Below are 13914 nucleotides of genomic sequence, written 5' to 3'. Positions count from 1 at the left end.
AAAAAGAGGAAAATAGCATATCTGAGGCATATAATTCGAAACACGAAATATCAGTTCTTGCATTTGTTAATTGAAGACAAGATCGAAGGTCGGAGAGGAATCGGACGGAAGAAAATGTCTTGGCTGCGAAACATCTGGCAATGGACAGGACTACGCGATGTACAGTCATTGATACACACCGCCAGAAATAAAGAACAAATGGAAAATGTTATCGCAAACATCCATCAATGGATATGCATTGAAAGAAGAAGAGATTAATTGATCGCGTACGTTAACTCGAATACAGAGTTATCTTTGACGATTCATGAACAACACTTTTGTCTTTTGGTTGTGAAATATGAATCTCCAATAAACACCAGAGGTTTCCTTCCAAAATTCTATCAAAATTGACCCTAAATGGAAAAGATTCTGGCCTTCTCCCTCAAAATTATCAACCTCTCATTCGAAAAATTTTTCTATAAGATATCTCCTTTTCGAGATTTTTGACTGATTCATTTGTAAAAATCGGGTATTAGTGGTATTATTCATTTATTTTCAAATACTTTGTAGATACAATCAAACCTCCAGAATCTGATAGTTTGTTGCGGAAGCCACACAAAGATGAAACAGTCAAAAATAGCCAGGCAAACTAAACTATCACGACACTCTGCTTCTCCTCAAAGACTTGATGATTAACGTTACCTATCGGTTTGTCGAAAAATTATCAAATAGTCGATTTTAATCTCCTTATTGAAATACCCACTCAGAATCGATCACAATGGTTGGGTTCTACACAAAGAAGCTTACTCTCCTGTTACAAGCTTTGCTTCGATATATTGTGGTACTGCTGAAGAGAAATCTTCTGTACTATATTGGCTTGACGGCAGATTATAATTAACAGACTGTGCGAATTTGAACACATATAACCTATTACCGTTTACAATGAGATTCACTGAGCCTCTTCCTGTTTAGTTTGCTAATGGACCGCATTATTTACTCCTTGAGAGGAAAGTACCTCATGGAAAGCCACAATATTAACATTGTTTGCTTTGACGATGATGCACTTCTTTTGGCGGATTGGTTTACAGAGATACATATACAGATACATATGTTCAATATTATCAGGTAACAGCAAACAATACAACATAAAGATATCTATTGACAAAAATGAATGCATGGTGATAAGTAAAGAACCAGATCGATGCGAAATAGTACTGGAAGGCACACCGCTATTCAACAGAAAATAAGCTTAAAATATCTCGTAGATGAAATCATCAATCCAGTAAGGCGGTGCAGATAGCTGTGGTTCTTTACATAATAGTTTGACAAGACAAATATATGCTACAGAAAAATAAGTTGAGACTTCACAAGGCAATGGTTCTACCAATTTTGATCTGCGTCATAAAAATCCGTGTGGAATCAGAAAGAACCATATAGAAGCTCAGAACGCTTGAAATTAAGATCTTAAGGAGAATTTCAGGAGTAAGATTGAGAAACAGACCGACCAATAAGGCAATAACAGAAAAGTCTGGTTCACAGGATGTCAAGTGAAGTAGGTAAAGAAGGAGGGAATTGATATACCATATTGATAGGATGGGGTCAAATAAAATTGCATACGTCTGCAAACATCACAATGGAAGAAGAAAGCCGGGACGACCATAGAAGAGATGTGGATAAAGATGGTCTCTAGCTAAATAAAAAGTTAGACGGTTTTATTTTTGTAATCACAGACTATGGTATAAAATAGAAGATGTAACTGTTTGCAGTTTAGGAAGAATGCTTTGTAATGAATTCACCCCTACATTTTTCATCATAGAAAACGAGAATCACTCACAAATGAACACCATAATTATTAACATTATTTTATTTCCAGAATCATTTCGAAGGAATCCGAAAGGAGCCTTGAGGTACTCAACTCAGTTTTTCACGATTATAGATCGTTCAGGTTCGATACGTTGGATATTTTTCCCAGACTTGAAATAGTTTCTGTCAGCGCTCGATTTGCAATCGGCCATTTTATTCAGTTAGATATAGTTACTTATGGAAAAGCGCTTTTTAGAATGTCGAATCAAACCGTGTAAAGGATCAGAAGAGACTTAATTCTCATTTATTAAATGGCATAGATGTATTGAGTGGAAGTTTTCAAGTTGAAATTTGGGTGATCCTATAGAGGCATTTTTCTGATCGCATTTGCGGATATTTGGAGGCGATTCTCATCCCGTGTATTTCCTCTTTTTTTTCTAATCGGTCTCTCATTATTTCATCTTCGCACCGTTTTAGGCTGGGTTACGTCGTAAACGACATGTTGTATTGTTATTCTGTGAAGTTTTGCCTCAAAATATATAAACCTCGAGTATTGAAGAAGTATTTTGATAGTTTTCAAGTCCAAGAATACTTATATATTCATGGTATCTTTTGTTTGTATAGAGTTTCAGTGAACATTGAAGGTGAGGCTTCCCAATACTGTTCTTGTACAGGAATCGACATTGTAAGTGGACCGCATAGGTATTTAGGTGTTATTTCTTAAATGAAGGGTGTTTTTTTTCAGAGCTTTAGAACTTTAAATTGCAATAAAACAACGATGAATTATTCGATTGACATGAATTTCATTTATCCGCAAGATAATCTTGTGGCATTACATTTTAAATATGATTTCTGGCATATGACCGCCACGGCTGGCTCGGATGTAGTCCAATCTGGACGTCCAATTTTCGGTGACTTTTTCCAACATTTGTGGCCGTATATCGGCAATAACACGGCGAATGTTGTCTTCCAAATGGTCAAGGGTTTGTGGCTTATCCGCATAGACCAATAAATTTACATAGCTCCACAGAAAGTAGTCTAGCGGTGTTAAATCACAAGATCTTGGAGGCCAATTCACAGGTCCAAAACGTGAAATTAGGCGGTCACCAAACGTGTTATTCAATAAATCGATAGTGGCACTTGCTGTGTGACATGTTGCGCCGTTTTGTTGGCACCACAGCTCCTGGACATCATGATTGTTCAATTCAGGAATGAAAAAGTTAGTAATCATGGCTCTATTCCGATCACCATTGACTGTAACTTTCTGGCCATCATCGTTTTTGAAGAAGTACGGACCAATGAATGACCATAAACCACACCAAACAGTCAGTTTTTCTGGATGTTACGGTTTTTCGACATACACTTGAGGATTAGCTTCACTCCAAATGCGACAGTTTTGTTTGTTGACGTAGTCATTCAACCAAAAGTGCGCTTCATCGCTAAACAAAATAAAATGGACGTAGTGCGCGATACGTATTCCGCACAGAACCATTATTTTCGAAATAAAATTGCACTATTTGCAAACGTTGTTCAGGCGTGAGTCTATTCATGATCAATTGCCAAACCAAAATGAGAATAAATCACTTGACAACTGTTAAATCGGTCGCCATCTTGAACAGTAATGCTAACTTTAAGTTATATACCTCGAAAAAAACAATCGTTCGAAAGATAACGAGTTCAAATTAAAGTTAGTTAACGAAAGCTGTGAGTAATTTCTGATCCAATAAGTATTTTTCTATGAATTCTTCCATACTATTTCTTGGTACGAAAAATCTGTACAATTCGATCAAATCTGATCGGATAATTTAAAAGATGAACATTGTCATCTTTTAATAATTATTCAGATATTTCACTATTCACAAACGTTACTACACTAAAGAACTATAATATTTCTCTATTATATTTATTGTTATTTTGCAGAGCTCGTTAAATTCTACTGTATATATTTGTTGTTTTATCAGATAATTATAGCTCCAGAGATATATAGTTTGAGTGATTGTTATTCACCCTTCTATAGGCTCCTTTTCCACCCTTCTAGCATTTCAGGTTCCGATTCACCTAGCTCACCACCTGAGGTAGTCGCTGATCTTGAATCGGTGGCGCCCTTTTAGATCATCGTACCAAAATTCACTCTCAAATTATTTTTCTTTCCAACAATTCAATATCATCAATCAATACCATCGAGTTTTGACAAATCCACTGTTACCAACTTAAAGGTAACAAACGTATTTTCCGAGTGCCGCGAAACAATTTCACGCCAATTTTCACGGGGCGGGTTTAACCCGAGCGACATATCGGACGAAATTGTGATTTAACCGGTTTCCGAATGAAACAAGTTAGATTGAAAATTATTTCCTGGCTTGATAATAATTTTTCCCTTCGTCCTGCCCACGCCCGAGACCGGCCCTCTTGTTGTACCGGTCTGAAAGGAAGTAATGAAGCTGCAAAATGACGGAGGAAATTCGGATCGGCGATATTTTTTGATGGGCGCGTTTTTTATCGGAAAGCATTAGGAGGCAGGGGATGTATTGGTGTTTTTTGAGCGGAGTTGCGTTGATTTCTTCGGGGGTGGTTTGGGGGACCGATCGATGTTTGGGGGTAGGAGGGGGTTGAGTCATCTCTCCGTCGCGATGCTAACTTCTTTTCGATGAGAAATTTTTTTTTATCGTAACTTTGATATCTTATCTCTTTATATACTTCAATGAAATTTGGCAGTAGCCTTCAAAAAATCGATATCTGTTTCAGAACGTGAAAAATTTTGAATGTTTCAACTAGTGGCATCCATACGAGATGTGAACTAGATGTTTTCAAAAAGATTTATGTATGCCTGTGCTTTTTCATGAAACTCAAATTATTCTCGAAATGTTTAAAAGTGTAAGGCAAATTTGATATCCTTTTTTTCATCCACGAGATTAACACAAAGAACATGAAGCGATTATTATGCGCCATAAATTATAGATACAGAATATCCAAAGATGAGAATTAATTGCGCTTTTTGGTATATTATTATACACTACTTTCAACTCGCTGAAATTTGAAGGTTGATTTCCTTTTTCCGAATGTTTCATCATAAAGGCACATTTTCAAGGTGATAGTTCAAGCACCATAGTGTGATAGTGATAGTAACGATTGGCACGAAATCGTGGAGGAAAAACTACTCTTATCAATTAATCTTCAAATTAATTTAAATGAGATATGATAACTTCAAACTATCGCAGCAAATGTCAGCATGTAAACTACTCAATAGTTACAATCATCTTGAAAATGCGCCTTAAAATCGTCTTAGAAATCATTCTTTTATGTCTCCATGAATAACTCTCTGCAACATTGCCTGATTTTCAACTATCATGGCGTTTTTTAATGCTAATATCAGCACCTGTATCGGGGAGCAAAAATGTTGATGTGCCCGGTTCCTCATGTAGGAAGATGAATCGGATAATCTAAAGTATTCAACTGTGTCATTTGGAAATCCTCAAGAAATGTTTCTACCTACTGGCTGCGTAAGTCATTTTTTATTCAATCAGAAATGTCAATGTTATATTTTCTCTCTTCACAGAACCTTGTAGTTTTCACAAATGACAACAAAGTGAATCTTTTCATTTGGTTACTAACTCAAACGCTTCATCTACATAATTTTAATGGAATAAAAAATGTTTTGAAAGATCTATAACAAATTTAAACACATGATTGCTGAATTCATTCTCACTGTTTTTATCATAGGTCCGATGCGTTTTTGTTTAGAAGCTGCACGAAATTGAAAAAAAAATTCTTTTCGAAGTCAGAAATAAGTTTCAACTTCGAACGTTCTATCAACCTTCCCCAACAATGAGCAATAATAATTGTTTGAAATGTCTACCTGCGGCTTGAACGCAAGCCTCACACGAACTGAATCATACGCTACTCGGCGGATCAGTTTTAATTTGTTTCTCATTTGGTTTGCTCCATTTGAATTCATTTAATTGATTGAAACGTTTTCAACATGATAGACAACGAATACAATAACAACCTAATGGATTGAGATCCGGTGAACAAGGTGTCCATGGCATTAGTCCCCCTTGACGTATCCATTTATTCGGGAATATTTGTCTCCCACTGTATGGTGGTGCATCATCTTGCTGATACCTCATATTCCCAATAATTCTTAGCTCTAGGTCATCAATGAAGCCGAAATGGTTGAGTTTCAAAACCTTTCATACAAACCTGCATAAAACGTACTTTTACAACATCTACTCTCATTAAATTATTATTGGAGATCCAACCCCAAACGTTGACCCCAAAACTCTGCTGAAATCTTTTTATGCTATTGGCTTAAGAATTTTGCAGTGCCCATACATGTGCATTGTGTTTATACCGTTTTTAGTGGGCATGTTTTTGAAAAACATTGAAAAAATACTAGTTGTCATTTGGCGAGGCTCTTTCGAGCCAAATGTAGTAGAAACGCCCTCTCTCAAGGGATTACAGTGTTGTGTCCCGAGATCTCTGATCGACTCTTCAGTTAGGCAATCCAGAGATCTCCATGAAACATCTTCGCATACCATCGTGGAGAGGTGATTCTGCTGCAACGCGGCGGCTCCTTTAAACCCACCGGGGCCGCATTAAAGTGTGGCGTGATCCCCATAACGCCACCTCTCTGGCTGACAGATTAATTACAGTCAATATCAATTCTCGCTACTTCTGGACAAAAATGCATCGAACATATGTTCATCGAATGTAGAATATAAGTGAATTGGAAAATTAGAAGAAACAAAATTGATTTACAAAGTGAAGAATAATTTATTCGTTCTTCGGGAGAACAGAATCAGAATCAGAATTCTCCAATATATGAAAGTATCGATTTTTGAATTCTGTAGCAGTTGATATAGTCTGTAACAAAAATATTTATCCAGAAAATGTGCCGTGACGTCAAGGTGCACCTTGAGTTTCGGTAATGTATTTCTGTATTTGAAATTGTTGTTTTATTTTTGTTGAAATTGAATCATTGTTGTTTAAAAACTATTGTTTGAACTGAGATTTTACTGCTTGGGAGACGAAAATGAATGGATAAATGAATAAATAAATTGGGAAACAATGAGCAATATTATCATGTTCTGAAGTTTGTCATAGAGGTTTTTCAAAACCCTGCATGAATCTATTTATGAGTTCTGTTTTGAATTAGTCGAAACGTAAAATTAACGGCGAAACAATTATCAATATTAGAAATACAGGACATTAATTTTGTTCCATTATTTCCAACATTTCATAAGACGGAAATAAAATCACAACATTTCCCCAAATCTCCCGTCAAAACGTAGACACCTCATCATCGTTAACCGCCTCCGCATCACGCGGCAGTCCCAAACCGGCGAATTTTTCATCCGCGCTTCCTACTAAATCATAGCGGGCCAAGGTGCGCGCCATACCGAACCCCTGCCCCCTAAAACCCACCGAATGAGGAAAAAACGAAATACATTTTCCCAGATTTGTTGACCGCGCCCGGGGCGGAACGCGGAAAATTCGCCGCGTAAATCACCGCTCTCTCTCCTCCTTTTTCAGTTCATATTTTGTGACTCATAAAACTCGAAAGAGCTTTCTCTGGTCGAATCAACGGGAGAGAATGGTCCATGAAACCGAAACAAGTCGGCTAACGGACCTTTGAATGCACCTTTTTTTCAGCCCGTGACCGCGGGTCGACACAGCTGCGACCCGTTGCGGAAATACGCGGTCGGACCGGCAGGGACGGGTGAATCGTAGGGTGTGTGGAAGCGTCACGTGTGATGGTTCCGGAGTGAAAAGGTCTGTTATAGAAGGGAGGATTGAATTTTAGAGCGTTTTATAACAATATTGTAATACTTATATACCATTATACTGGTAATAACGTAGAATTGGGAACAGCATGTGGAAAATATTTCCGAGTGTGCACGATGTCCATTACTGATGCAGGTGATTCAGACATTATCAAATCATTGCCCACCGGAGAAGGAGGAGCTCAGTAATACCTAAGTTGTACTTATATTGCATGAAGGGACCACACATCGCATGGTTACTGCAGATTAATTGCAATTTACCAATTGAACACAGCACATTGTCCATTTGTCTATAGGAGTTTCAGTTCACCGCGATCTTAAAATTTATATTGCCCCATCAGAGATGCTCTCGCCATTAGATACTGTCAGGAAATATTTTAATCGCTCGTTCATTCATGTGCCCACTGAACCTTGTGAGACCATATATATTCAGATATTTATGTTTTCCAAGGGTACCCTTTGTGAATTAATCAATCCTTTTTAATTTTTTTTGTAATAATCTTCTTTAGTTTTTTATGATTCAGCTCAAAAATTTGCGAGTGACTTGGAATTGTGCGTGTAACACTTCAATAAACTAGTCCATAATCTAACCAGTAAAATCTTTTTTTTCGACTTTATTTTTCAACTTAGTCACCTTGAAGGGTGGTTCATTTTCTCAAAACTCCTTTTACTTTTCAATGCCTCTCCTTCATTATTGATCTCTGCATTCGAAATAGGCTCCAAAGTCGGAAATCATTTGTTCATTAGAACCAACTTTCTTTCCCTGGAGCAGTCTTTTGAGTTAAGAGTATGCAAATAAATACTTTTGACAAATCTGGAGAATAAGCTGGCTGTTCAAACAGTCGAAAGCGAAATTCATTTAATTCAATTATAGTTCCCATTGATTTGTGTCAAGAAGCATTGTTTTGGTGGAAGATAATTTTTTTCTCTTGCATTTGAGGTCGATTCTTATTAGTTTCTGCACTCAATCCATCCAATAACGTTATATATCTTATATACGCTGTTGATGGTTTTACTCTTGTCAAGTAAGTTAATGAACAATATAGAATGCACGACCCACGACCCAAAATACGTATGCTATAACCTTGTCAGCTAAGGTTTGACATGTTGGTAGCTTTTGTGGGATTTCACATATGTGAAACATATGGAATATGGATATATATTCATGTTCCATATACTGCTACATATCGACGCAAAAAATTCTGTTTATTAAGATTTCTTTAGAAACCGTTTTACCTACATAATGAATTTCGAAAATTCACTTGACTTGGATGTTCATTAACAAAATTTCTTGGAAAAATCACTTGAAAAATAATTGGTAGCGAAGGCCTACTCACTTTTTTCTTTCAGTGTCACATCATTTGTAGCTTAGAATTGATGATATGAAAGGAAATTTTAATCCTCGAATATATTTAATGAACTATACATACATTGAATACCTGCACCTAAAAAATATCATAAAAATTGAATTTTTCTACCTGACCCTCCTGATGATTAGATCTTTTGATACTTTTTTCGTGTCGTTTTAACACCTTTGCAAAATCCGAGTCATGACTAATATATGTAGGTTTTCTCTGAATAAATGTTCTATAAAAAAACCTACAGTAAATAATAGCCAATATAATAAATTCTATGATACAAACTCATCCCCTTTTTTGTTTCAGGATGCTAATAAGTTGGCACCATGCACTCATATGGCTGATTTTACTTTGGATCTGTACAACAACTAGCATCTCGTGCCCATCTCACTGCTCCTGCGAAAAAGATCAGAGAGGCAAACACAAAACATCATGCCTTAAAGGTGGAATGACCGACCTGCCAACAAAAGAACTGGACCTCAATGTCGAAGTCCTCGAGATCGACGCTCCCGAAGATACTCCCAACACCTTAACTCTAAGCCCCGTCTTCCAACACCTCAAACACCTGGAAGAACTGACAGTGAAGAGATCCAGATTAAAGCAACTCGGCATGCACTCCTTCTGGGGCGTGCCTACGATCAGAGTTCTAGACTTTACGTTCAACAACCTAACCACGCTGCTGGACCATAACTTTCGGGGCCTGGTGAATCTAGTCGAGCTGAACCTGGACCACAATCGGATATCGGATCTGCAGAGTGGTGTGTTTAAGCATTTAACGGAGTTACGGATATTGTCGTTAAGGTTTAATTTATTAGTGGAACTAGTGCCTAGGATGTTTATGAAACTTGGTAAACTGCACGTGTTGAGACTCAGCGGGAATCCTTTCGAAGAGTTGGACCCGGAGGCCTTCAAGGACATTCCCGTAAGTAGATTTGGAAGTTTCGACTGCGTCTGAAGTTACGGAGGGGAGTTTGAAGGGTATTTTTTTTGTGGAAGGATCTACGCACTTACATAATACGTCAATGTAAAGAAGTCGAGTTGAAGTATGGGATCTAATTCCATTCCAATATAATATTCCATAATATTCAACTTTATCGAATTCATAGGAAATTCCGAAACATTGTGAACCATTTTCAGTTCTCACTTTCTTGTCGATAAGCAGTGTCAAAAGCAATTGCCTATCTCAACATTCCCTGGTTTACATTTTGGAAAATTCAGTATATGAATACAGAACTTTCAAGAAGATCATCAACTATACTGAGTCAGAACTATTTAGAGGGGCACTACAGAGATATCGAAAACCGTTAGATATACAGGGTGGCTTGAGTTACAAAAAAGTTGCGTTATTTAGGGATCATAGTGATAGCCTATCCAAGTCCTTACCGCGCTCGGTGATTTGGCTTCAGTATTCAAACGTGAACTGACAATTTCAGCGTGTTATGGGTGACTTTGCAGGAATAGCAAAAAATCACTACAAATTTATTTATAATATACTGAATAACTGCTTTACTGAATGTGTGAATGTATTTTTGTTTTGCGTGAACTACCTGAATAACATTACACTTTCCACCGTACAGAAGCAATCCGGTGTTATTGACCTTTTTCGTTGAAAATATTTCATCTGACGCTTTCAAAAAGAATTTGTTGGTTGGAATTTTTCGAATTGGCATTCTGAATATGCTATTAAGATGTCTGAAATAGTGCCGTGTTCACTGATTAGATTTTGTTAAAGTGAATTCTGGCAACTCGGCTCGTCATGGGTCTTTTTCCATTTTCTTCGGTAAGGTGGCGCTTTACAAAGAAATAACCATTCAACGGCATCATTTAAAAATGTTCATTTGTGCTGTCAACAGTAGTTTATCATTGATTTGGAAGTTTCGACTGCGTCTGAAGTTACGGAGGGGAATTTGAGAGGTGTTTTTTTTTGTTGTGGGGGGATATACGCACTTACGTAATGAGCCAATGCAGAGAGGTCGAGTTGAAGTATAAGATCTAATTCTTTTCCAACGGCATTATATTCAGCTTTATCGAATTCATAGGAAATTCCGAAACATTGTGAACCATTTTCAGTTTTCACTTTCTTGTCAATAAGTACCAATTTAGTAAATTAGTCTCTGGCCGAACAAGCAAACACACATTTTTTCTCAAAAATTCGACTTCATTCGTCGGCAAATTTACCATTAAGGGTGATGCATGAAATCCAACACTCCTCTAACTTTTTACTACCTTTTTCGACGAAATATTTTTCTTTGTTTTCGAAATAGGCAATCACTTTTTCATTTTTCAAAATGCCAGTAATCAATTTGGTCAGATTGAACAGTTTGAAGTGCAATTCGTCCAATCTGACCATAGTTTTCAACGATTTGTGACAATCAGAATCATCTTGGTGGAAAAAGACGTTTTTTTTTTAACTGAATCGATACAATATCATAATGTACTCACTGTTGATGGTTTAATCTATTCCAAGATATCCGTGAACACTATATATGAACGTACCAAAATACGGAATCCATAACCTTGCCAGCTAATGTTTGGGATTTGGTCGTTTGGACGGTTTTCAGCGACTTATTTTGACTAAGCTGATGCTCTCTTTGATTCAGGAGTATTTTGATATATCCATGTTTCAGTAACATTATCGCAAAAAACTGTTATTTTTTCAATAGAAAATTTTCTCTTTCGTTTCGAGACATCATCATCACTTCTACATTCTTTTAACCATTTTTATCGATAGAGCAGATTAACTTCAAATCGTTGCTTTGCTTTCACTGCACAATAGACGAAACTCTTTCATGAATTTGTCAAATTACAACAAATGTAGCCTCAATTAATCTTCAATATCTCTTTTCAGACTTAACTCTATATCCCGAAAATTTGACGAGCATCTTTTAAAGTATTGCACTAAGGATAAAAATAGTATAGCATCGGTGGTGCCATCTGTGTGACAGGTTCGGAATTTATTTAGAGGCGTTATATACTCTCATGAGTATAAAATTTGAAAATGTATTATTGAAATTGAAAGAAGAACAGGAGCTGCGACGATCTATATTATTGATATTGTGTTTATAGCAGATTTGGCAGCGTTTGACAAAAAAAAACAAACCATCATATGTGTTAACAGTTTACGTTTTACAAATTCACAAATTTCCAAATGAAATTTATGCAATTCTTAGAAATTAAAAAAACTGAAAATTCCTCCAGGGAAATATGATGATATTAGTCGGCAGATCAACTCATTATTTCGGAATTCACAATAAAGTAAAAACTGTAATTTTCGAAAAAACTTTTATAACTTTCACAAGGGGGCGATCTTTTATTGAGGCCAGATACGAACAAGAAATGTTGGTATGTAAGCAGTCAAATATTGATTTATGAAAACAATTCCATTCGATTGGTCTGTGATTCATAGTTTGAAGATACATCTTTTCATGTGAAGGTGAATGTTTCATTTTTTTTTCAAATTTTGATTTTGATTTTTGAAAATTATTAGGTCTATGAAAAAACGGTAAACATTTTTAGGATGAACGATCCCAAATCAGTCAAATTTCGTATCTAATTCAATTAAATTCGACCACTTCGAAAAAAAAAAAATATTTTCTAATAATTAAAAGTTCCTTTCTTAAACTTCCATACTACTTCATTCATTAATTTCATATCGTTGATTACGAAAATGCACTCAATTGAGAGTTAAGTTCATTATTCCAGAAGTTGTAACACGTCAATACACGACTTTATATTAGAGTGTGGTACAGACGCACTCTTAGTCTACAGAAAACATTTTATCTGAAGGAGTGGTGATCCATAGTTTTGGAAATACAGTGCTCCTTATAAAGATCCAATTTTCACTGTTTTTTCTTTTCAAATTTTCAAATTTCAATAAAACCATCAGGGCTACAAAAGAACAGTAAACGATAGTAGATCCTTCAGTTCCGAATAACCCAAATTTTCGATTTTTCAACAAAATCGAATTCAAGAATTGGGGGAGGTAGCTCCAAAGCCAATTTCGTTCAGTGATGAAAGTTCAGGATCGTTTTTCGTGCCTTCAACATCCCTGGCTGAAATAAAAAACGAATAAATATTGTAGATCAAACTTCGTGTAGGTGATCGATCATGGCTTCGAACCAAAACAGCTATCAGATAATAAATCATCCTGCAGCCTCCAGTTTTACGATGCTAGAGGGAGATAAGCTGGAAGCACAAAAATAATAGGTTCGGTTTTTGGTGTCCCCCGGTTACATAGCCTGCTAAGGGGGATTTGGGGTGTCAAGGAATGGGCTGTCACTATACCGGATGTTTCGTAAGTTATGGTTTCAATTCAGAGTGCGAAAATGGTTAATTCTAAAGCGATCGAATCCAATATTCGTTGTTAAAATGATCAGTTGAACTGGTTTTGATATTATTTCTTGGAATGAAACCTTTCGAAGTTCTTTTGAAATTCTAACAGTTTTCATCCTGGAATCCGTTCAAGTTTTTGTTGAAATTATATTCTGGATGATATTTCTTTCGAAATCGGTTTCTTTTTAATGATTCTATTAGTGAGAGAAATGCAAAAAATTAATGATTTAAATGAATATATCTATTGATTGAGCAGGAAATCGATAATATATATTGCAATAATGGTGGTGAAAACAATATTGTTTGGCGCCTTTTCCCTGAACATATTTCCCTATTCCCTTAGAATTTTGAACCAGAAATAGTCTCAAATGATGAGATTCGAGCCACTCAAATTTGATTATGTCCGTCCGACGCGACGGAAGGATCTAGAAACTCCATGTTTCATGTTGTACGCTTAAGCAGAAAGATAAAAAATTTTAAAAGAATATGGAAAGAAAATCAGCCAATATTTCGTGATAACGGAAAGAATAATTTCGAGCTACGTGAAAAATTTCGATTTGATAGCTTGTTCAGAATCATAGAATATGCGAGCAAAATATCAAACAACACCTATTACAGTGACAACAGATCCTACTGTGATCCTAACCGCGCTCGACGCT

General features: G+C 36.3%; 1 protein-coding gene across 1 annotated transcript in view; it reads left to right on the top strand.

Annotated features, from left to right (window-relative positions):
* The window catches only part of LOC123678426 (insulin-like growth factor-binding protein complex acid labile subunit), a 117037-nt gene that overhangs the window by 89803 nt on the left and 13320 nt on the right, over positions 1-13914 (top strand). The window contains exon 2 of the mRNA XM_045615450.1: positions 9230-9845. Coding sequence (XP_045471406.1) covers positions 9231-9845 — 615 coding nt within the window. The 5' untranslated portion in view covers position 9230. The remainder of the gene's footprint in view (positions 1-9229; positions 9846-13914) is intronic.

This window comes from Harmonia axyridis, chromosome 4 (assembly GCF_914767665.1).
Source record: "Harmonia axyridis chromosome 4, icHarAxyr1.1, whole genome shotgun sequence".
NCBI classification, from domain to species: domain Eukaryota; kingdom Metazoa; phylum Arthropoda; class Insecta; order Coleoptera; family Coccinellidae; genus Harmonia; species Harmonia axyridis.
This window is presented reverse-complemented; position numbering and strand designations above follow the sequence as displayed.